Source organism: Ammospiza caudacuta, chromosome 3 (assembly GCF_027887145.1).
Source record: "Ammospiza caudacuta isolate bAmmCau1 chromosome 3, bAmmCau1.pri, whole genome shotgun sequence".
Lineage (NCBI taxonomy): Eukaryota > Metazoa > Chordata > Aves > Passeriformes > Passerellidae > Ammospiza > Ammospiza caudacuta.
In genome coordinates, this window is record NC_080595.1 from 24,657,484 (window position 1) to 24,678,969 (window position 21,486).

Consider the following 21,486-nt stretch of genomic DNA (forward strand, 5'->3'; position numbering starts at 1 on the left):
AACAAGACAAGTCCCACAGCTTCTCTTTACAGGCACTTTTCCAACCCCCTGATTACCTTGGTGGCCTTCCACTGAAGTCACGCTCCCATTTATCAATATCTTTCTGTTATTTGGGGGCCAAAACATAAGAGACACTAAATAAAGGCAGGTAATCACTTCCTTTAATTGTCTGGCTGTGTTCTTGTGAAACAGCTCAGGATGCTGGCCATCTTTGCTGCCAGATAACTCTGCTGGCTCGTGTTCAGCTTTCTGCCTTTAGGTCCTTTGAAGCAGAGGTGCTCCCTAGTTGGTCAGTATTGCTGACCCTGTGATGCCGCAAGAAGTTATTCCTCCCCAAAAGCAGGACTTTGCATCTGTCTTGCTGAAATTCCTATTCTCTAAGGCCTCCTGACTGGCAGATCTGTCCTTCAGCATATCAACTGGTCCCTCCAGTTTGGTGTCATCTGCAGGTTTAATGAGAGCACACTGTATAGATCAGGTTCTTTGGTAGCTCTGCTCCACTGCTATTGCTTTATCCTTTTGAGTAGCCAGAAACCATGGAGAGTTAAACCTAAAAATTTGCTTTATCACATCAGTCTATCCAGCTGCTGCATGCACACGTGTCGTAGACTCATCAAGTCACGCAGTTTGGAAGGGACATCCAGAAGGCATCCAGCCTAACTCCCTGCTTAGGTCCAGATAGACCAGGCTCTCAGGGCTGTGTCCAGCTGAGTTTTGGATCAAGTTCTCTATGCTTGCAGATGCAAGGGTGGAGATTGTACAGCCTGTGTCAGCAGAGCTATTGTTAGACCAGATTTCCTTGCTGCTTTAGGCAGGATCTGTGGGGAATGTGAATGCAAGTGCAGATGGGGCTGAGTAGACAGTAAGCATCGGTAGCAGACCCAAACCATACTTGTTAGGAATCTTTCTTAGATGGAGAAAATCTCTCCAAGCTGGATGTTGTAGATATTGGCTATAGGATGTTCTCAGCTGGGCTAACTTTTAATTATCTCAGTCAGAAGCTGTGTTTTGGGAAGTGGATACCACAGAGTCTTTTTTCAGCCAACATTTTTAATGACTTATCAGTGACAGATAAAAAAAAAAAAAAAAGAAACTTCTTAATCAGATTCCTGTGCTTTATTGTGCTGTATTCAAGACTTAGCTTTTTATCTTGGTTCTTCTCCATAACTAGGCTAGGCTTTGGATTAGAACTCTAAATAATTTTTGGTTTTTTTCACCAGTGGCCATTTATTTCACCATGAGAAGTTTTTCAGTGCATGCATTTGTCTTCCATTTAAGTCACTTGCAGCAGTCCTCTGGGATGTATTCTGAGCTTCTCCATTGTTGACAATTTATATCTTGCCTGTGAGACAAGTTATTCATAAGTATAGGGCTTGGCTTTTGCTATTATGCTGATGAAACCCAGATTTATATTTCACTTAAACTGGATATTGATTCTCCTGTCTCTGTATTTGAGGCTTGTTTGCTGGACATAAAACTTTAAATGCAACTGAATTTCCTCCAGCAGAATGCAGTTAAAATCAAAGTGCTGTGCTGGGAGTCTCTCCAGCATTTTTGGAGATATTGAGATTTAGTTCAATGCTCTAATAGCTTCTTTGGACCTGAAATCAGGACTTTTGAATCTGGGCTTTTGGGGAATTTTTTCATTGGGTTTTGTTGGTTTGTTTTGTTGTTTTTAAATTTGTTTGTTTTCCTGGAAACTTCAGCTGAATATTAGGTTTTATAAAACCAGGTGCAGAAGCTGCAGTTCCAGAAATGATGATGTGAGTTTAGAAGCTCATGCTGACAGAAGAGACTATGCCCCCAAAAATGCTTAGGTCACTGTTCTTCAAGGAAGTACATTTAGACTTGAAAAGGCCAGTTCTGCATATTAGCACCTGCTGGTTTGCAGTGGGGTTTTAAGTGGCATACAGTGCCTATTTCCATACTTCAAACAAAACACTAAGATCTTGAAACTCCCTCTGTTGGTCTAGTTGTACATTTAGATACTTTCATCTTCTAGAGCATCTTTTAGGTATTTGTTGGAATTCTGCTTGATATCCCCAACTCTATTAACCATGTACTATTGTGTGATCTCCTGAAAATCCCCCTGATTAAAACAAACATTATCACTCATGAGGCCTGATGAGTTTGCAAGTGCAATCCTTTGTTTCCTGGAATATTTCTGAAACAGGAGTGTGTAGGCCCTCCTTGGGAATCATTGGAAGTGGTGTGCAGTGTTACCATACAGCAGCCTACAGAGTTAAACCTATTTTTCTCAGCTAAAGAAAAGCTCTTCTGAGCAGAGACTTGTGGCATTTAGTGCAAAGCAGAGCTCTCACAGTGTGGTGTGATTTCCATGCAAATGCAGTATCACTCCTCCACAATTACACTTAATTGTGTTCTAAAACTGCTTCTTTAGATTAATGGCTTAATGTCTTCCTGGTTTAGGACACATCCTTATTTCTATTTGGCAGGCACAGAACATGTAAAAGACAGAAAATTACAATTGTCCCTCATTGGAAAGGTTTATGGCTCCCTGCAGAGGTTTATTCTCCAAGAGGACTATGCAATGCACCAAGACAGGGCTGCAGTGCTGGAGGTGTCTCTGCAGAGGCTGCAGTGCCTCTGACCACTGTAAGAGGCACAGCATCCCTCCTGTGTGTGCAGAGTCCTTCTCACCCTCCTGTCACTGCAGCCACCTGAAGGGTCTAGGAAATACCCCGAGACACACCAGGGTAAATATGTGCTGGGTCCTCTCCAAGAGAAAACAAATGATATTCTGACTTTGGAGGGATAAAGAAGAAAAAAAAAAAGGATGCAAAGTCATGAAGACTAAGGACCAACTACATGGGGTGTGGAATAGGTTGGCCCCATTGGTCATTTTCCAATGCTAGGAAGGACACTTGGTTTACCAGCCTATCTGTCACATTGTTGGCTGAGCTCCAGCTTGTGCTGATTAGTTACTGACAAACAGGTCGGTGAGTTCTGCAGTTCAAAATCAGGTAAAACTGGTTTTCTGGTTGACCAGTGATGGATAGTTACCCATTTGTAATATCTCTCATAACTGATTCCTCTTCATCTTTAAATTCCCCATTTCTTCCCATCTCTCTGACAGAAAGATGCACTGCAAGACAGTGACATTAAAAATGTAGTTCTTTCTTCTATTCCCTTCTTGTTATTTTGTTTGTGAGACATTTTTCTTACAAGGTTTCTGTTTCCAGTTAAAGAGAATTTCTCGTAGTACATCTGCATTAGACTGCCACGCTTGACCTCAGCTTCTGAAGAATAAAGCAGACATAACCATATTGTTTCACTGATGCTATGATGATACCTAATCTAGATACCCTCTTGCAGAATGAGACACTTCCTTTCCCCTAGTAGAGAAGGGCCATTTGAAACAATGTAATTTTGTTCTTTAAGCCCCACCTCAGGCAGTGTGTTTCTTTTGTCAACATAATCTTAAATTCACATGTGTTGATGCAGTAAAACATTGAATTTTTTTCATTAAATTAAATATTAGACTGGATTTGTTGGCATCCAGGTTTACCAATGAGACTCTCACAGTGCCACTCATGCAGGACCCTCCTCAGTAAATTTTGGTTCTGACATATTCTAAACCATGGCAGGCTATCCTTTAAAAAGACATTAGTGTGAGTACCAGGGGAAAATATACTCCAGGGCTGTAGATATTTCCTTGATATGATTTCCTTGATTGTATCTTTTTATTTATGAGGCATAATTTATGACTGCTGAAAAGCAAACTAAAATGAGTGATGACTAACTGCAGCCAAAGTAATAAATCAGAAGCAAAGAAAGAAGTGGTGATTTTGATCGAATCTATTGAATTAGCTGTTGCCCTTAGCCATTACAGGTATTGGAAAGACCTTTTAATATCTGCTTATCTCTCTCATGGGAACTTGGTAACTATCTCATTATATACCCATAGGAAACAAATTATTTAATTTTCTATCTTTTAGAGTTAAACCTTTTTACATCTCTCATTAATTACTGGCATTATACTGTGTTATATGGAATGAGCTTTCTTTAAAATTTGGTAATTTTGTTTAAGTCCCAAAGTTGTTGCCTATTGTCTTTCCCTTTTCCAGAATGGGTTTAGTAGTTCTGTTATTAGCATTTGAGCAGTGGAGATGAATACCAATGTTAAGAGGCTCTAATTAACACAGTGCTAGAAATGGGGATCTGAAATCTATCTCATTATATGTTTATGACCTCCATAAGGAGAGTAACAATGTTGAAGAGAGAAAAGTACGGGGCAATCTGAGAAGGGCCAATCAGGAAGCACACATGTGATTACTACCTTCTTGTTCCCCTGCTCTTGAATGAATGTGATACTTTCTTTTACCTTGCCTTTGCTCTGTCCACCATAAACTGCACCCACTTTTTAAACTTCCTGCTTTGCTAATACCTGCCTGATACTGAAGTGCCCAGATGTGAATACATTATCCTAATGCTGAATGCTAGATTTTGGTAGATAAGCTTTGTGCTCTGAGTTCTGCTGATATCACATAAGTAACTCCAAACTGGCCAGCCAGTACGACAGTCAGTTCACAAAGACTTGTTAAGGATGCTGCAATTGATGGTGAGAGGGAGGTTCTTTGGTTTTCTTTGATTTCAACCAGCCAAGATTGTGGCCTCTTCAATTGTCTTGAATGTTGCTGTCGGAACATAACCAAAAATTGAGGGCTGTGTTTCTGACTTAGCTGATGTCAGACCTTATGTGACCCTAAAGTATCTTCCTGTATTGGAAAAGAATTACACTGTGAAAACTCTGCATTTATGGAAAAGTTAGGCTAGAAATTGAACAAATCTAAGTCAAAAATGGAAAGCAAAGTCTCAAAGTAGTGCTGGGTCTTTGAGGTCTCCATGAAACAGCTTTAGAAAGAGAGGAGCAGTACAAACTTCTCTGCTACCATTTGTCTCGCATGTGCCAAGCTGTGCCAGTATTGAATTCTTTTTGGAAAGACCAGCAGTCACAGGTGTGTAGAGTCTTTGCTTACCATAAGAGCAGAGGTCCAAGTTGTACCTGACTCTTACACACAGAAGTAGAGTTACATGCACGTGTAAAAGGGTTGGCTTGGTCTGACCTTGTGGTTCCCAGAACCTACAGCCCTCCGTAGCTCCCTACAGCTCTGAGCAGTGCTCAAAGCCAGGGAGAGGTGGTGACTTACTAGTGAACCTTTTCTAAGGCAAAAGGCTGTTTTCTGAGTGTCTGAAGGAACTTGGTGCAAGCTGCTGACACATTCTGAGCTGAGATCCTGTCCCATCACAGACATACCTGTGACGGACCATAGACTAAGCACAGTGCAAAACGGCACAAGGCACCATGCCTGTTGGACATGCAGGGAGCCAGAAGCCACTGCTGGTTGGTATTCAGCTCTTTGGCTTGCTCTCTTGCAAGCAGAAAGGGTGAGAAGCATCTGGCCTCTGTGCTATGCACGGTATCCCATCTCTTCCTGGCCTGGGGAAGTCAGGAGCAGCTCAGGACTGCTGCCTTCATTGAGGAGAGCTGCCCCCAGCACCCTTCTGCCTGCTGAGATCTCTGCAGCAAGGGACGGTTTCACATTCTCACAGGCTGCTCACTGCCTGAGGGTCCCCTTTGCAGGGGTTTGAGTTCAAAACAAAGTTTCCTTGATACAGATATGGGGCTTCAAGAGTGTTATAGCAGATGAATCTGTGTGGTTCAGGGATGGAAGTCATCTCATGGGCTTCTTCCACTGTCAGCACCTACAGTAATAACATCATTATTCTGTATCTATGACCAAGGTGATTTTGGTGCCCTTGTTTCTGCCCTTATTGCAGAAGCTGTTAGCTCTACTAGGCCTGAACAGGCTCACTGTGGTAAGATGACTCTTCTCAGAACATCCTGCCCCGCTTCTCATAAGTTTTGCCCCTTCTTGCTGTGCTGGTGAACCTTCAGGTTGTACTGTGATCATTTTGAGCAACTGATCACAGGTTTCTTCCAGGAACAGGGATCTATGAAGGCTCTATTTATGACCAAAAAACCCCAAGCTTAGTTACCTGTAACTGGAATTCTTCAGTTCTCTGAATATATGCTCTCTAGAGAGTTTTCTCCCCTCTCTTCCCTCTCTGGCTCCACTTCAAAGTGCAGTCTGAGCCAGGGACCAGCAGATTGATAAAACATTAATTAGTGACCTTTGGTAGCTGATTTCAGAGCCCTCTCCTGGTTTTTAGGGACACTGCAGCCTTTAACAGCAACACATCTTTTGGCAGGGTGCTGAGCCATGCACCATGATGTCAGACTTAATGCTTTTTGAGGCAGAATATTCGAAAAGTCAAGATATAAGAAACTTTTCTTGGCTTTCTGCTTTTGTGTTTTGCCATTTAATACATCCCTCAGATGTGATTGCTTCTTGTTTGCTCCATGTTCCCTTGTGGTCTTTCATAACTGTAAGAAGGTAATACTGCTGCCTGTTAGGCTCTTTATATTTCTGTATGAATGTGATTAAATATTTGTGATGCTGATTATGTCACAATTTATTAAGATTGTCTATGACCTCAAAAAGCTTTTTACAGAAGCCTAAATATGAAATTTCAGTTTAACCAGACTAGCCAGGCAACATCTTCTATCCATGACTGTTTAGTGGTGTCGTCTTGAGAAGCCATGACGTCTGATTTTAAAGACACTGCTCATTGTGGTTTCTGTTGCCATGCTGCCCCATTTGTTTCCTGCAAAGAAGTGGCTAAACACCAGCATTTCCATCTGCAGTCAGTTCTGTGGATTTACTGTCCCAGGTTTCCAAACACTGACCAGGATTTACTTGGGCAGCAATTCTCACAGGGAAATATTTTTATAACCATCCATCCTTTTACAGATGGTTGAGCAGAAGCAAAGGGAGTTAAGGGACTCGAGCTTAGGTCAGTGTAAATCTGGAATTCAGATCCTCAGAAGTCCTGTTTAGCTGTCACAGCTGTCTCAGAAGCTGGCATTACAGATTCTCAGACACCAAGGGGGTTTCTGCTGGACGCATGTCTTGGCAGGGCTGAGTAGCTGGTGTCTGTCTAGAAAGCATGCTCAGACCATGTCTGTCTGTCAGGCCCACACAAACATGGCCATGACCTTGGCCTTTTTTTCCAGAGAGTTGGGCAAGGCATCCCAAGAACAGAGGGGTCATCCACCTGGGCATTCCCACTCCAGAGGGGCAGCAGGCCTGACTGCCTTTGGTGGAGCATGTGATTGAACCTCAATCACCTGACTCTTGAAGGAGTCCTTTAACCACTTAGCTGCAGTATGGAAGGGGATGAGCACAGAGTCACAGAATCTCCTGTGGAAGGGGATGCGCAAGCATCATTGAGTCCAACTCCTGGCCCTGCACAAGTCACTCCAAGGGTCACACCATGTGCCTGAGCATTGTCCAAAGGCTCCCTGAATTCTGTCTGGCTTGGTGTTGTGACCACTTTCCTGAACTCTGTCTGGCTAGGTGTTGTGACCACTTTCCTGGAGAGCCTGTTCCATTGCCCAGTCACCCTGTGGGTGAAGAACCTTTCCTGATATCCAACCTAAAGCTCCTCTGACACCACTTTGTTCCCTTGGGTCACGTCACTGGTCACCAGAAGGCAGAGATTGGTGCCTGCCCCTTTGCTGCCCCTCACAAGGAAGCTGCAGGCTACAGTTAGGTGTCCCCTCAGTCTCTTCCAGGCTGCAGTGGTTTGGGATTGTTCTTACAAGATTATTATTAAAACCCCAGGCCACACTAATGACCCCAGACCTGGCAATGGGTGACAATAAACTGCTGTGTGTGAGGACAGCACCATCAGCTCAGGAAGGATTCTTGGAAGGGTGCTTAAGTACAAAAGGCCTTGTCACATTGTTCTCAGCTAAAAAGGAGATGAAAATGCCTCAGGAGCCAGGTAAGGAGTATCTGCATGTCACTGTCACCCCCCTGCTCACACAAGCAGGACATTCCTTCCTCAGCTGGGCTCCCAACCCATAACTGTGGTGTCTGATACAGGCCACTGCAGGGGTGAGGAGGGAAGGCAGCAATGCTTTTCCAACAACATTGCTGTTGCTTTTCTGGTTTCAGCCCATTCCCAGGCTCAAAGGAGACTTGTATGCACATCATGTTTCCATTATTCTGTGAACAGTTTTCAGGAAAGGGTGTGTCTTTGTCTCTATTTAAGCAATTCAAAGCCGCTGGCATCCAGTAATGAATGCAGCTGTGGAAGCAGAAGTCAGCACTGGGACAAGAGAAGGCATCCCCACTGTCATTATCCTACTTTTCTCTCTTTCCCAGAGGTGACTGTTCTGACAGTAGAAACATTCAGGAATTCCAAGCCTTCTGTTTTGTCTTTTACTTCCTCTGAAATGCACATCAGTCCTGCACAAAATATAAGACCAAACGAGATTATGGGGAACAGAGTGTCCCAGGGTCAGAGGGACTCCTCTCTGCCATAAATCTCCTAGTTCTGTTGCACAAGAGGACCACACACTGCTTGAGATGGGGAAGAAATCCTCACTCTGTTCTGTGACAATGAAGGGCCATTTCTGGTTCCTGGCCCTTTCCTAGTAATAGGAAGAGGCTCCTTGGGGAAGTGATCATGGCACGAAGCCTGAAAGAGTTCAAGAAGCATTTGAACAACACTCTTGGGTACACGGTGTGACTCTTGGTCCTCGGCAGGGCCAGGAGTTGGACTCAATCATTTTTGTGGATGCCTTCCAGCTCAGCTTATTCTGTGATTCTGTAAATTAAGGCTTCTTTCTGAAATACGAGGTATGGGACCTACAATAGATGAGGGATTGATGAAGAGAGGAGTCTCCATCCAACCCTCGGTGAAGTGTTTGCTTCCCAAATGAGTTGCATCCCTCTCTCCTCCAAAATTCCTTGGCAATTCCATTCTGAAGCTGAATTCCTGCGCTACACAGGAAGGCTCTGTTCCTAGCTCATCACCTTCACTCTAGCTGTGGCAGCTTGCTCAGCAGGTCAGGCCCAGCGCTGTTACACTCCGTGCTCATTGAGGCCACAGCCTGGATGTAACTGGAGCATTGAGCCCAGGTAAGCACTGAGCCAGTGCCAGTGCCACACTCAGAGCTGCTCTTTCCATGTGAGTTTTATTCTTTCCACAAAGAAATATGACCCTTGAAATGAATGACTGTGGGTAAATCTTTGTAGCAGCTGGAACTGAACTGAGATACAGGGTTTGACCTACTGCAGTAAAGTGAACAGTTTGACTTTATGAATAGTTCACAACAGAGATGTATTACTGATTCCACTGAAATGAAAGTGCTTTGGCTGAGCATTTATTGCAGGGCGTCATCTCTGCGTAGGATGGTTCTGTACATTACTGATGGAATCAGGCAGGATCTTTGGGTTTGTGATTGGCAGACCACAACCTTCAAAGACACTTTAGTTGTTTTTATCCCTTTTCCTTCCCCAGACTCCTTGTAAAGTGTCCTGTGTTCTTGGAAGTTATTATTGCAGTCTGGAAGGATTCAGGGTCAATTTTGAACACCTCTCACTTCTAAACCTCCTGTTTTTTTTCAAGACATAGTCCCACCATTCCCGTCCCCAGGACCAGTGCCCAAAGTAGATCACATAAGGATGTGTTTTACTGTAGTTAGAGCTGCTCAACATGAAAGCTTACTAAGGAATACTTACACTAAAAATCGCTCAGACAGTCCTCTTGTATTGCCATTTAGATCTATCATTCTGATTGATCACTATGTGGTTGGCTAATATTGAGTCTAATTTAACCCTATATGCTCATGCATCCATCTATTCTGTCTATTGTTTCTGACATTCTACAAATTACTTACTCATGCAAATGATGACCTAAGGCAACCTTTTATGATATTCGTGTTTAATTATACAAATGCTTTTTGATAAATAAGATTATACATCCTTCCATATGTTTATTCAGTCCTTGATGAAAGCAAAATTTAATTTTCATGCAGATTTGTTGGAGAGTGTGTTTAATAAGTGCTGAGTTTTATGTAGTCTGCAGATCACTCTGGTTTTGGGTAGCTGACAAAATCAGTAGGCATAGTTCATAGAGACATGTGGGTTTTAATCAGGCCTAATTCAAGCTGCTAATTTTTGAAATTTTGGAACTGAAGTCATTGCCTTTGTGCTTATGCAATAAAGCAAATGTTGTGAAAATAAATGAGAGATGCCGAATTAATGACACACTTCAGTGGGCTTTATTTATATTACAAGTTACTGAAAATATTGCCAAATAACTGATACATTAACATTTTTAGGAGAGAGATGTTCCTGTAAAGCTCACTGGTTCTAATGAGTAACTTGAGTTTGGCTCGTGTGATTCAGTCAAGGTGAATGCAACTTTTAAGTGTCACCCAAGGCCAGGCTGAATTCATCGGGGCTACCTGCATACATGAAGAAAATGTGCAGAAGGGAGAAATTGTCAGGACCAGATATGAGTATCTTTGTTCAGATGTCTTTGAAAACACTGTTCTTGTTGATTGCAGCTCCTCCAGGAGTCCTCTTGGCATGGTGTGACACAGACCGGGGTAGGAATTCAGAGTGTGGGGATCAGGTATGAAGAAAACACGAGAGCACACACTGCCTGAGACATGACTTTTTCTTCTTTTCCCTAAGTATGGCAGTGGGAAATATTTCACCCTTCTGTTAAGAAATTACTGGGTCAGCACAGGTGCTGACTGGCCATCAAGGGGCATTTTCCAGGAGTGCCATAGTGCCGTGTTTCACCCAGTGTCAGTGGAGCTGCAGTAGCCCCTCTGGCTAACAGCAGGTGTTCTGTAGGCCTGGGCTCTTTGCTGACAGTTTCTTTGTTGTGTTGGAAGGTGTGGTCAGTGAACTCGGTGGGCCGGACGCCCAGCAGCTGGTCCCGCTGCCGGACAGGCCCTGCCCCGCCCGAGGGCCTGGGAGCTCCCCTCTTCAGCACCGTGGCGTCCACTGTGGCTGTGGTGAGCATCAGCCCCCCTCTGAAGCCTAACGGGGTGGTCAGTATCTACAGGCTGTTTTCTAATGATACCAGAGGGACTGATGTGGTGGTGAGTATTGTCAGCACTTTTTCTGTACTTGACTTGTATTTTCTAGCTTTAACAATTTTGTCATTACAAGCTGCTGCTGTTGGTCACAGACTGCCTTCCTCTCCTGGCCTCCCATGGTTAGCTGCTCTGCACTGCACTGTCCTGTCCGTGAGCTTAAGCTGTCTACTGATTTCACATTACCCATTTATTCCTTCCAGTGCACTTGGCTGCGGCTGTGTCTGATTCAGCCAGCTCGTCCCATTGGTGCCTGCATGGCCTTCCTTTTCCATTGCCTCACACCTGCCATGCTGCTGGCTTGGCTCTGCCTCTGCCTCTGGCATCAAGGAGTACCAAGTGCTTCCCTTTGCTTGCTTGACTCTCTTCTTCTTATTTTTTGCTGAACTCTGCTGAACCACATGCTGCCAAATGAGAGCAGATGTTGCCCCTTGTTGGTGTTTTCTACATATTTTTATTTCTTTGGCTTCAAAAAAGCTTTACCAACAAATGACTACAGCAGAAAGGTGAAGTGGCAGTTCCTGTGGGCAGTTTCAGAGCAGGGCACTGATTCCTTTGCCAGAACTGCCAGGTCTCCCTTGATGAGCTTAGGAAAGTTTCCTAACAGGCTCACCCAGCACAACGTCTGTTTGAATGCAGAAGAGCATTGTGTTGGCTCTTGACTCAGAAGCTCCTACCAGAGAGCACATTCTCCTGTCTGGGAGTCACCTGACCCACCAGACACATTGGTGTCATGCTGCCCAGCTCTGTTTCTTGCATCCACATTGAGGAAGCTTGTGACATATGCATGATTATTTGCCAACACATTTATCATGGAACTATTTTCCACATTAATTTATTTTCTGCTTCAGTACCACTTATCCCAGAGTCTTTCTTTAATGGCTTTCAGCTTCTCTGTTGCTGAGAATGACATTTGCAGTTGACATACAGTGGTCACAGCTCAACTAAAGATGTCCTGAGGCCCCTGATGGCATGGTCTTTTCCTTTGCAGAGCGTCCTTTAACTTCATAATGGGAGAAAAACACAGAGTTCCCATTACACAACAGATGCATTAGTGTCACACTTAAAGAACATGCAGAATCTCCTGCCCCTCTTCTTCTGGGGTTAATTCACCTCCATAACTCTTATTTAGTACTTGTGCTGCTTGAAGCTGTGACAAGTTCCCTCTTCATTTTCACAGCTGTCAGAAGGGACTGCCACCCAGCAGACAATACACGGGCTAAAGCCTTTCACCACGTACTCCATTGGCGTGGAGGCCTGCACCTGTTTCAATTGCTGCAGCAAAGGGCCCATGGCTGAGTTCACCACGCAGCCAGCTCCGCCCTCGGAGCAGCCTCCGCCGCAGATCCGCACCGTGACCTCCAGGAACGCCTCTTTCCAGTGGAGCGCCCCGCAGTCACCCAACGGCATCGTCACCAGGTAGGAGCTGCCCCCCAGCTGAACTGCACACCACCTCGGCTGGAGCTAGTGCCAGAACAGTGTGAGCTGGAATTCCATGGCTGAGGGCACTGAACAGTTGTGGCAGTCACACACCTTCCTTGTCATAGTGATGGTGACATTCCCTGTAGCCTGAGCACTTTCTGGGAAGTTTTTACATGCAGTGATTGCTTTTCTCCTGAGCAGGATACTGGGGAGGATAAAGGTGGAGAGAATGAGCTATTGTGAGTGGAGATGATTGTCTGGCAGCTGTGGTTGTGTAATGAAATAGTTGTGAGTTCAGCTGGCAGTGATGAGAGAGCTGCAACTGGAGTTTCTTAGGCAAAAATCCTGACTTGCAGAAGAGGGCAGCAAGGTAACAGGCATCAACAGTGAGTGTGACTTAACTACCACAACTGCCCAGTTATCTGACAGTTAGGACCAAAATCTCCAAGAGAAAAACTGGGAAAAGGTCTGTTTTCTTCTCCAGTAGCCAGACAGACAGCAGTTAGGACAAAATGTGGGATTGGCTTTTATGTTTTAGGGCCCTTCCTTCGTCACAATCTCAACTTTGTTCTCAGCTATGAGCTCCACGTGTACATGGCGTGTCCTCTGAACCTACAGCCAGCAGTGAAGGCTTGCAGTCCTGGCCCAACTGAGGTGAAGTACACAGGGAAAGGACAGAGTGCCAACGTGTCCAACCTGGAGCCTTACACAACCTACAACCTGCGAGTTGTGTCCTACAACTCCGTTGGCAGTAGCGCCTCTGAATGGATCGGATTCACTACGGAAAAGGAGCGTGAGTATGAGAAATGGTTCACTGACCAGTCATGCCTGTCTCTGAGAGCCAAATTACTTCCTCACCTCTGGGAGAGAGGACATCCCCAGAAACCTCTTCTTCCCTGTCCCTGGTCACTGTGTCTCTGCTGAACATTCATTGAAATTCTGCTCTGGGGCTTAACTGCTCATTCCTTCAAAAATATTTCTTTGCTCATCATCTGATGTCACATCCTCTATCGTGGGAGCCTGGAAACCTTTTATTTTACTGAAAATGGGCAGCAAAGCTGCAGAACATAAAATGTTTTAAGTATTACCAGAAGGCTGGTGTGTAGTAATAAAAATAACGCCATAAATAATCACTTGGAAAAGTGGAGATCTTGAAAGAGACCTGGTTATTGTTTTCAGGAACAATCTTATTGTCCTAATTCATGCCACACGTCTGCTAGGATTCATAAAAGTTTTCCTTGGATACCATCTGAATAACTGTATGCTTGTGAACACTGAAGTAAGAATTTTTGCTGTCCAACCACTGCAGGCAGTGCTTTAAGGCCATGTGGTGGTATGCATGGAAATTAAACATGCAGGACCTGTGCCTACAGGCAGAATAGATTTTGCCATCAAAACTGAATTTGTAGTAGTCTAACATCAGCTTTTATTAAAAAGATCTATAATGCTGTAGCCAGAGTCATTCCATAACAGATGAGATGGGCATTTCATCTCAGTCTGTCAGGTCAGGGCAAAGAAAATGTTCACTTTTTATCTCATGTCAGGATTTCAGAATCACCTTTCTAAAAATCCCTTTTGCATCATTTCATAGTTCTGCCAAGTAATTACTCAAAATCTGTAATCTGATACATCCTTAGCTGAAAGTTTCAGGTGGAACAGGCCCAGATTTTTTTAATGTTACCACTGGGAAAAAAAAACCCACACCAAAAACAAAGGAAAAAAAACCACAAAAAGACAACCAGCCAACCAAAAAACAAACAAACAAAAGAAAGATCCCTTATGTCCAAAGCTGTATTTTATTAAATTGCAAGTTAAGAGGCTGGAAAATGATTATAACCTTTTAAATTGAGAAAATTCATAAGGAACTGGTGAGACACATAGAACAAAAGGATTCAAAAGCAAATTTTAATCCCCCACCCACTAGATCCAAAGTCCTCTTCTTTCAGTCTTGCTTTTCTTGCCTTGCTGACCTCTTCACACCAGGTTTGCAGAGTCGCTCTGACTGCCTCCTTCCTTGAGTCTCTCTGACTGCTTCCTCTTGCCTTGAAGGCTTGCTTTAGTGACAGTGGGCAATTAGCAGCAAAGTGCAGCTGGACAAGCAGCTTTCTTGTGAGCAAAACAGCAAATACCAAATATGGGGCAGATGGCTTAATGGCAGCACCACAAGAAAGGACCACCTCAAACTTAAATGAAGTTTTTTTCAGCAAGCTGTTGAGCCCAACTGATGAACTCTTCCTCCCTGAAGTGAGTTCTGGGTTTCTTTTCTGTTTGCCTGCCATCTGTTCTCATTTTTCTGAAACCTCATGTTTTCATGTATGCGCACGTGTTTAAGATGATCTCAGCAATTTCTTGGGGCTTGCAAAAGAACCCTCTTCATAGAAGCTCCCACAGCCCAGCCTGCTGCAGTCAGGCTTTCACAACCTCCTGTGTCTCCCTGTCCTCTGCCTTAAGCTGGAACTTAATTTATAGTTTTAGTGTCAGTACCACATACACAAAGGCAAAGGGAGGGAGTCCAATATTTGATTTCAGGATATATCTCTGCTTTCTCAGTGCAGAGGCTGGCATGCTACATCAGCTTTTTCTGTTCACCCTGTATCTTCCCTAATCATACACATGGATATGAGAGAGGGGGGGAGTGCATGAGGCAGAGAGCTTGTGTTCTGGAGAATCTCTTTCTCTTGGCTGTATAACTCACAAAATCACTTCTAGCCTATTGGCTAGAAATTCACAGAACTGATCTCTTTTTCCTTGTCCCGCAGCACCTCGGTACATGGCTCCGTTCTCCGTGGTCAGCAATTTATCCGTCATCCACATTGACTGGAGCCGCACCTTCGTGCTGAACGGGCGCCTAAAGGAGTACGCGCTGACAGAGAGCGGGCAGCGCATCTACAGCGGCTTCGACACCGAGCTCTACTTGCCAAGGACATCTGACAAAAGTCAGTTTCCCACAGCTTCCTCTCCGGGAGAGTCTGTTGAGTGAAATTAATAGTATTGTATGCTGAACTTTAAAAAAAATTTCTCCATTGCAATCCCAAGCTAAGACCAAAGGAGCATACAGCCACACCAAAAAAATATCTAAAAAACATCTTTAAAAAGAATTCCATGGAGCTAAGCTTTCTCTTTGTCTCGGTTTGGAAGACAGGAGTCTACTAAGGAAGGCAGGAACCTCTTCTGAAATGGAGAATGTAAACCCTCCCCACCCCTCCAAATTGCTATAAATTTTAAATTAAGGGGCACTCAGGCAAAAATATGGGAGCAAGAATAACAGTTCTTTAATAGAGAAGAAAAAATAACAGGATAAAATAAACAATGCAGTGCACTAGAACAACACTGGCAGAGTCAGAACTCAACCTGACAGCCTGTGGGTTAGGGTGTTGGTAGCAGTCCAATTGGAAATGTGGCTGCTGACCTCCTGGAGTGTCAGGTGTGGTTCTGTTGGAGCAGGGATCCTGCAGAAAAAGGTGTAGTCTTCCTCTGAAGGTCCAGTGGAAGAAGAGGCAGCTGCTGTTCCTCTGGGAAATCCCATGGAGAAGCCTTGCTGGTGTTCCAGAACCTCCGGATTATATCTGGGTAGGAATGCTTGGCTCCTCCCTCTGGGTGGAACATCTCACAATGGGATGTTTCAGGTCTTATCAGTCATGCAGTGCCATTCAATAGCCTGTTATCAGCAGATGTCCCCTCTCGAGGGAGGAATGGTTGTTCTGTTTTGATGACGTTGGAATGTCATATGTCAAAGAATTCTGTAATTTATTTTTTGTCTTACTGATTACTGCAATGGTGCTAATGCTTTATTTGTTTTAATTCAAATGTTCTTAATATGTTTGTTTTAGCCATGAATGAAGTATGAGGGATTTAGGGCGAAGTGGTGAAAAAACTGAAAGTTGCCAGAAATATTGGAAAAGGAAGAATTTAGTAGTGAAAGAGGAACATAATTTGTAGCAACATCGTAGTGATGATTGCTTATGATCTGCCCTGATTCATAGTTTAGAATTTCAATACCAATGTGTAAAGAATTGTGAAGCTCTGATACGGGGTTTGGGTGGATTATGATGGGTTATGTGCTATTCCTGCCTTGTTTTTTTAGACCTGCCTGTTTTCTGGTAAATAATGGTGAAAAGTAGCACCTAAATAATTTTTATTTCTGCTGCTGACAGTATTTTCTAATTTCTTTTGCTCAGCCTTTTTGTTTCAAGTGACCTGCATCACTGATGAAGGGAGTGCCATGACACCAGTCATCAAGTACAACGCTGGAGAGGGAGTTGGTAAATACATGAAGAAATTACCTAGCACCTGTTCATTTGATGTGTTTGTGCTTGAAATTTGGTATTAGTGCATGCCAGGCAGGATGGCATCTCACTGCAGGAGCTTCCTTAGTGCCTTGTTTATGAGGTATGTAGGTAGGTAATGTGCTTTTTTTGCCTTATATGGATTTCTGTTCTTTACATCACAGAATTATTGAGTCCTTTAGGTTGCAAAGGACCTTTAAGATCATTGAGTCCAACTATCACAGAATCATAAAATGGTTGGGTTGGAGCTTCCAGCCCCCTGCCATGCAGGACAACTTCCACTAGACCAGGTTTCTCAAAGCCCCATTCTGCCTGGCCTTGAACACTTCCAGGGGTAGGACAATTCTCATTATTATCTTCAGATCTTCTCCTAAGATATGTACTATTCTTTCTTTTGTTTTTACCTAAGTATATTGCTCCAAAATGCTATGCTTTTTTCTGCTAAGTTTCTTGTTTGAGCTATTTCTAACTGAATCAATTAACTGGTTTAATTAAGTTCTTTTTTATGTGGCATCTTGTTCAGCCTTTTAAAATAAATCTGCCTTATATTTGCAATTAGTCTTTACTCTGCATTTCCCTTATATCCCTTTTCATGCTTTCACTCCATTATCCTGCAGAATTTCAGGCAAGGCTGCCTTAAAGGCATTATAAAATCTTCCCAGTTGCTCTGCATCCGCCACCTTCCACACTCTGTCCCTTTGTTCTTTTGATTGCTGCTTTTACCCAGAGTCTATTGAAAACTTGAATGGCACTGTGGGCAACTTGCAGAGGGGGCTTGCAAGCAAAGGTGTTGAAAATTCCTTGGCCAAGAGTTTGGTTATATATGTAGGATTCCAATTAACCAGGAAATACTGTCACTGAGATTTCTTACGCTTTTGTTGTGTATAAGCAAAGCCAACCAAGTGACTGGTTTGTTTTCTGGCAGGTGAGGCAAAGGACTAGTAAAATTTTTCATGTTGCTTGCATTTGTATTAATGTGTTAAAACCTTCCTCCCTCTCTTTTGTTAATTGCACAGGCCTGTAACTGCACAGTTGTTCTGTAGAGAATGTCCTCTATCTGTACTGCTCTGAAATTACTGTAGTAATTTCCACTCTTCAAGGTTACTTGGAGAACCCTTTTTTCCTCACATTCCACCACCACCACCTCCTTTCAGAAGAGCTGCTGATGCAGTGGTGATTTCCAGCCTAAGCAGCAATGCCAGAGCTTTAAGCAGGGTCTCTTGAGGGCAGTAAGTTTTTTATTGCAGCCCGCTAGCATATTGAACCATTATGCCACCTTGAACATAAGTGCAAATAAGCACATGACGACAAAATTACTTAAATTTCTGCCTAATTTATTAGTGAGGAAAGGGATGGCATATTGTTAAATGCTTCTTGAAATAACTGTCCCTTTCTCCCCTAATCCCTCTTTTTACAGGTCTGATCTTGACAACACCTGGAGAGAAGGACAAAGCAGAGTCCAAACATGCAAAATTCTACAACGAGTTGTGGTTTGCAGTGCTGATGGTAGTTCTAGGTTTGATCCTCTTGGCTATTCTTCTCTCCTTAATTCTTCAGAGGAAGGTCCACAAGCAACCCTATGCACGAGACAGGCCTCCTTTAGTTCCACTCCAGAAAAGAACGTCACCAATGAGTGTGTATTCATCAGGTGAAACCCATCCGGTATGTTTGGAAAAATGCAACCAGTGTATATCCCTGATACCTGCCCTGTCACACACACACACACACACACACACTTTTTCTTCCTCCTTCCAGCAGTTTGTTGAACACTTGGTTACCAAGTGGAGGCTGTTCAGTGTAGGGAAAGGGCTGTCTGGTCCCGTATGGTTCCATGTGGGCACACCAAGCAGGGTTACAAGAGCTTAGTCCGAACAGAGCTCTGGGACACCTGGTCTGCAGGCCCTGAAATGCTTCTGATGCCCAAGACAAACTTTGGATCTGGAGTCACAGGAAATGCAATGCCATTGCTGTCACCTCACATTAGCTGACATCTTCAGTAGGTCTGAGAAGTCTTTGGCATGCTGTGAGAAGGTAGATGACAAAATGTGCTTTTTCAGAGGAACCTTTCATGAGTTCCCAGCTGCCTGCTGTGGATGGCTAACCAGGATCAATCTGGCAGTCTTTGTCAGGTATCCAGGAGATATGCCTGCAAAGAACAAGACTTAGGGAGAGGCTTTATTTCTTGCCAGTATCCATCTACCACCCAGCTGGACTGCTCTAGGACAAGCTGCATGCCAGGAAGGTTTGGAGTAGAGTGAGAGTAATCAGGGAAAAAGCTTGAAAACTTCACAAAATGAATGTGTGTTTTTGCACATGGACCCACATTGTGGCCACCAGAGTGGTGGGAGGAGGGCTGCTGGGAAGTGATAAAGAGGAAGGCTCTTTTTATTCTGAGAAGTTATAACTCTGAAAAAGAACACATAAAAAACATGTTCCATCATGTAGCAGAGAAGTAGCGCTATCCTACCCCTTGAAAAAACACAACAAAAGGAATATGGCAGTTGTTATGGGATTGAGAATGGGAGCAGCCATGCCTTCCATTTTCATGCTTCTTCCAGGCACAGGCCATGAAATGATTCTTCTTGTCACTTCTCAGCTTCTTTTTCCCGTGAGCACCATCAAGCAGCATAGCGACTCCTGCATCCTTCACGCATTCTGTTCCTTCTTGTCTTGGTGCCAAGACACTGCATCTGTGCCTCAACCAAGAAGCTCTTGGAAACAATGGGATTTCCAGTGTGCCCCTTCTCCTGGCAAAGGCTAAGAGCATAAGAAACTTTTTTTTTGGTCTCATGGTTTTGATTCCTTTTCCTCTACAGTCTGTCATCTTGTGTTATTCCTCCTGACTTTAAAATGTCTTTGCTGTTGGCATGCCTGCACAATTCTTTTCCATGTTCCTGCTCTTTCTTTTATTTTCTTTTTTTTTTTCTTTATTTTTCTTTTTCCAGCAGCTCATGGACTTAATAGAAAGAAAGATTTTTAGTGCAGCAGTTGAAGGACTGATCTGAGAAGTTAGGGTAGAGCTATTATGGAGTGGCAAATTTGCTTATTTTACAATTGTTAGTGAGGTCATGGCAAGCAATGCTGGCTGCGCACACAGTACTTGACCACTTAAAAATTAAATGGTGCCTGGTCTTTGCCAGTTCCCCTGCTCCCCCACATCCTGCTGCACTGCTCTCCCTCACAGAGCTGCAGCTAATTCACACCCTCTGTCAGGTACCCCTACACTGCAGCTTGCCCTGCCCTAATGCTTTCCCTCCCTCTCTTTGATCTCAGTTTGAAACTATTGCTGACACGTCCGATTCGTCAAGCAGCGTCACTCTCAAAAGATACACGACGCACTTTGAGGTAGAGTCCTCAGCTTGCAGAGTGGCCAGACGTGTGGTGTGTCAGATGACCCAAGCATGCACAAAAGCATCTGACACTGCATGTTTCTCCTGGTGGTGATGACTTTTCCCCTGGTGATGAAAAGATCTGCAAACATCCTCTTGCTGTGCAAGTCTAGACTAACACAAAAATCTTTGGACTTCTGCTTGTTGGTACTTTAAAAAAAATTAGGAAGAAGAAAAGAGAAAAAATGGAGAAAATTCTGGTTTAGCGTTGGTGGGTTTTTTGTTTTGTTGGTTTTTTGTTTGTTTGTTTTTAATGATATGATTGTTCTACAGTAGTGAAAGGTCTGGGCTTTTTTTCTTCTGTTTATAACTGCATGATTTTGAGGTATGGTTTTCTCTGTTCTCTTCCACTCCTGCTTTCATTTTGCTCAGCTAAATTATTTAAAACCATGCCCTATATTTTTTTTTTTATTTATTACTTTGTGTCTACCTGACAGGGACTGGCAGATACGAAAATCCCGGGGGCAGGTTCTCCCACGAGCAACCGCAGTTTCCGTCTGGGAGCCGGGGGCAGGAGGCCGAGCCAGGGCCAGCTGAGCCGCACGTACTCCCCCGCCTCTCTCCACCGCAGTGTCAGCCAGCTGCTCAACCTCTACGACAAGAAGACCTTTGATGACTCACCTTGGGATGCCATCCTTCACAACCACCGCACTACTGGCCGGGGCTTGGTAAGGCCTCCTGCCCCCCTGGGGTGCTGCTGTGTGTCACCTGCTAGAGATTTGTCTGCTCTGTTGGAATCATGACATGTCTAAATGTCATGACTGCCTGGAGATGCAGCCAAAAGGCCTAGAAGGACATGGCCATAGCTTAGATCCTCAAAATTCTTCAAGTCTACTGTTCTCTTCTAGAGTTGCAGGTGATCACACACTGCTCTTACAGGATGCAAGTGATCCATGTGCATCTCTTTATGGTTTCCATTGAACTATTAACTCCATGGTTACCAAGGAAATGTACCTTGAAGAATTCCCTTCAATTTGGTGTTTTTTTTCTTTCCATGCAATTCAGCAAATGTACATGTCTGAGGTGGGATGTCTTGGCATCCTTTGCACATTTAGAGCCAGAGGCAGGAGGTTGTGTTCCAGTGACTCTTGTTCTGTTAACTGGGACTCAGGTGCTGATGAGATCTGCTCTCTGTCCTCTGCTCAGTCGCAATGCAGAGATTATGTGAGTGCTCAGATCTCCTGGCATGTGTGACAAATTAATTCAAATTCTGCCCACATGGGACTAGAATAAGGTTAGGGGGGCAGGCAAAGTATTTCTCTTTTAATACAGGGCAGAACTAGACAGTGTCGTCAACAGGGATCTGAACACACAGATACAGGACATGATTTCCAAGCCAAGGACAGTGATGACCTCCCTTCCTCCTTGTCACCAGGAAACAGGCTTTTTAACTTCCAACCTT

General features: G+C 43.9%; 1 protein-coding gene across 1 annotated transcript in view; it reads left to right on the forward strand.

Moving 5' to 3' along the window:
* The window catches only part of USH2A (usherin), a 372,150-nt gene that overhangs the window by 345,207 nt on the left and 5,457 nt on the right, over window positions 1-21,486 (forward strand). The window contains exons 64-70 of the mRNA XM_058801041.1: window positions 10,784-10,993; window positions 12,168-12,406; window positions 12,985-13,202; window positions 15,169-15,345; window positions 16,588-16,671; window positions 18,113-18,357; window positions 20,522-20,752. Of these exons, the coding sequence (XP_058657024.1) occupies window positions 10,784-10,993; window positions 12,168-12,406; window positions 12,985-13,202; window positions 15,169-15,345; window positions 16,588-16,671; window positions 18,113-18,357; window positions 20,522-20,752 (1,404 nt within the window). The remainder of the gene's footprint in view (window positions 1-10,783; window positions 10,994-12,167; window positions 12,407-12,984; window positions 13,203-15,168; window positions 15,346-16,587; window positions 16,672-18,112; window positions 18,358-20,521; window positions 20,753-21,486) is intronic.